The 3,374-nt window shown below is 28.4% G+C and overlaps 1 protein-coding gene across 1 annotated transcript; it reads right to left on the bottom strand.

Annotated features, from left to right (window-relative positions):
* Positions 1–321: 321 nt before the first annotated feature.
* LOC131618370 (RING-H2 finger protein ATL2-like) lies at positions 322–1,651 on the bottom strand. The gene is made up of 4 exons (XM_058889607.1): positions 1,282–1,651; positions 1,027–1,124; positions 663–891; positions 322–630 (listed from the first exon to the last, which is right to left on the bottom strand). The coding sequence occupies exons 1-3, from the start codon at positions 1,441–1,443 to the stop codon at positions 666–668; spliced, it is 486 nt and encodes a 161-aa protein (XP_058745590.1). The 5' UTR covers positions 1,444–1,651; the 3' UTR covers positions 322–630; positions 663–665.
* Positions 1,652–3,374: the final 1,723 nt, after the last annotated feature.

Genomic DNA, 3,374 nt, shown 5'->3' with positions numbered 1-3,374 from the left:
TTATAGGTGTTAGGATTCAAAACGTGAAATTTTTAATATATCACTACAATTGTTAGTCTGAATCGTGGTGAAAAGATTTTTAATAAATGAAAAAATGAAGCCGTCTAATTATGAATTATTATTTGATAGAAATAATATAAAATGTATATTTTATAATAGTCTGAATCGTAGTGAAAAGATTTTTAATAAATGAAAAAATGAAGGCGTTCAAATATGAATTATTATTTGATAGAAGTAATATAAAATGTATATTTTATAATAGTATAATTAATCATATGTCATGTCAATAAAAACTAAATTTCACTCAACCCAATGAAAACATAATTTAATTTTCTATATTCATTGATATTAAAGATCAAATACTTAATCTTTTTATACTAAAGAAACTATAATCCCTTCTACACAAACCAATCCATGTTAGTTGACATAAAGGCATATAAATAGAAGGGAAACTCACTATTACTCAAGATACTTCTTCCTATATAAACTATCATTCCCTACATTTCATGTGGGTTTCACTAAATAATCACTAAATATAAGTGAATCCAAATTATTATTTAGTAAAACCCCCCAAAAATTCCATCATGTATGATGTACTAATCATCTAAGGACCATTTTCAAGAATATACAACAATTCCTTCTTCATAACCTCTCTCTTATCATCATCACAACTCTGATTCTGATTCTCTTGCACTAACTTCAACTTCTCTCTCATTCTCTTCTGAAGCATGTTTTTCTTCACAAACATTATGCAATGTCAAACGACACACAGGACAAGTTGATTGTTTCCTTAGCCAGACATCAATGCAAGAAAGATGAAAAGTGTGTCCACAATAAGGTATTATGCGCAACACTTCTTTTTCTTTGTACTCTCCCAAACATATCACACACCTGTAAAAAAGCAAAGTTATAGGTCAATAATTTATTAAAAAATAAATAATTTTTGAAAAATTACTTTGTAAAAAAACTTGTAATCATTATCAATAATAATATAATATGATATTCAAATTAGATATTAAACTTAACTGTGTACATTGAATGGTATTAAAAGCCTCTTGATTGAAATTCAAAGTAGGAATTGCAGCAACAAATGCAGGCTCAGGTTCATTGCCATCCGTTTCTGGCTATCAAATAAATAAAAAATCATAATCTCAGCAATTACACTATAATAAAACAAAAAAAATAAACAATGTATCTGGTCTATATATGAATCAGAATGATCGAGACCAGATGAAATAGTAAGAATAAAAAATATACATATACATTAAAATGAAAATTTACCTGTTCAATATCTGGCCTCGATTCAATCTGAAATATAGTACGTGAACCCACATGTCTGTCTCTAAATCTTCCACAGATTATTCTTGTACAAACAAATACAATGAATGTTGCACTCATGCCAAATCCAATAATTGTACTAACCAAGTTTGCACCTGAACTCATTATATAAAAAACAAGAAGAAAAAAATAAAGCTTCAAAGGTATATATATTAATATAACATAGCCCACAAGCTCTTAAAGATAAAGAAGATGATAAACAAGAAAAAAATGAGGACCCAAAAAAAACCCTTTAAAAAAAAATCATTTTTTTATGTGGAATCTAAGTGGCTTTGGTGTGACTCAAAGTGAAGATGAATGGTGAGAAAGAGAAGTAGAGAGTTGTGGAAGAAGAAGGTTGATTCTGTTGATGTTCATTGGAATCATATTCGTGGGGTCCATTTTATGATTTTGACTAAGTGAAAATGAGTTGTTATATCAAATCCAACGGTTGAGATTGATTATAAAATCATTGTTTTTTGGGGGAGAAAATGATCCTAACGGTTAGGATAGTGCAATGGATTTAAGAGGTTTTGAAACCGCTGCTATAGTTATTGGTTTGGTCATTTTTGAACATAAATTAAGGCTTTTATTTATGATATTTGGATTCTCTTGTCCAAAGGACAAATGTTGAAAAAGGGTAATAAAGGAATTAAGGATGTTTTGGATTGGTTTCTAGTCAAATTTTATATATTAAATTCATGTGATAATATATATATGGATTATTGTTCATCTATTGCTTTTTCTAAATTCAATGGATCACTTAAAATAATATAAACTCATTGAATAATAATAAATATATATTAATTTAAAAGATAAATAATTTATTATATTAAAACAGTATTTATAAAAAAGTTTGTAAAAGCCACACAAAAATACAAATCTTATGTGGCACAAGATGCCATGGAAGATTAAATTGTAATAAATGAGATATAAATATTAAAGAGGCTTTGATGATCAAATGAATGTGTCCATAATATGATAATAAAATTTAAATAAAAAGGAAATACCTTAAAAGTTTGTCTAGGTGTAAAAGTGATAAAAGTTGGGAATTTCTTAAAAAAAGGAAAGATAAATTTTAGAAAAAGTATAAGAAAATTAAGGAAAACAATAAGATACTGGACAAAGGAAGAACAAAAAGTATTACTTTGAAAATGGTTGTATTTAATATAAAAAATATACTAAAAAAAATTTTAAAAAACTTTTTCAAATATTTTTTCTTAAAAATATTTTTAATTAAAAAGAGTACTTTCCCAAAAACATATTTCTTGGAAAAAATTTAATTTAAAAACTAATAAGTTAATATATTTTTATAATATATTTTTAAAATATATAAAATAAAAGTGCCAAAAATTTTAAATTGTGAATATTTAAATTATTCTGGGTCGGTTAAAAGTCCAATAAAGAGAGATCCATTGATGTTCTTAAAAAACTCAATGACTACTTGTTCCATGGGTATAAATATTTCTACCCAGCCCGCGTAACTGCGTAAGGCCTAATGTACTCACATTTTTTATATTTCACTCTACCCTTTTTTGGACTCATTGTCTAACCTTGGCATTGGAGTGCTAACCTTGCAGGTCTATACCCCCGTACTAGAGATTTGCATCACCATATTAAGAGTCCAACATCTCAATTCAAGCATGATCTAATTTCGATTCGGAACATTGTCGTCGTTTGTAGAATCGACTATTGATTATCGCAAATTTCTACGATGAAATCTTGTCTGATGCGAAAGCTAATTCGTTGTAATAGAATGCTAAGATAAGGAAGGCCATAACCTCTCTTTAGAGCTCCTTCGTACCTTTTAACCTGGTTCTTCTTCAAATTTCTAGCATCAATGAGACCAAAAGGAATCACCGAGCAAGGAAAAGTTTCTGCAATTGAATTCCCTTCGATCTGCATAAACAAAATGTGAAGTGGAATCGAGGACCCCAATATCATGAAAGGATATATGAGATCCTAGATAGGACATCTTCCAAACTATAATCCCCACGACAATTAAAATTTCGATAGTTCGGTGTGCCTTGAGATGGTCGGGGGTACGAGAATACACA

This window comes from Vicia villosa, linkage group LG7 (genome assembly GCF_029867415.1).
Source record: "Vicia villosa cultivar HV-30 ecotype Madison, WI linkage group LG7, Vvil1.0, whole genome shotgun sequence".
Lineage (NCBI taxonomy): Eukaryota > Viridiplantae > Streptophyta > Magnoliopsida > Fabales > Fabaceae > Vicia > Vicia villosa.
This window is presented reverse-complemented; position numbering and strand designations above follow the sequence as displayed.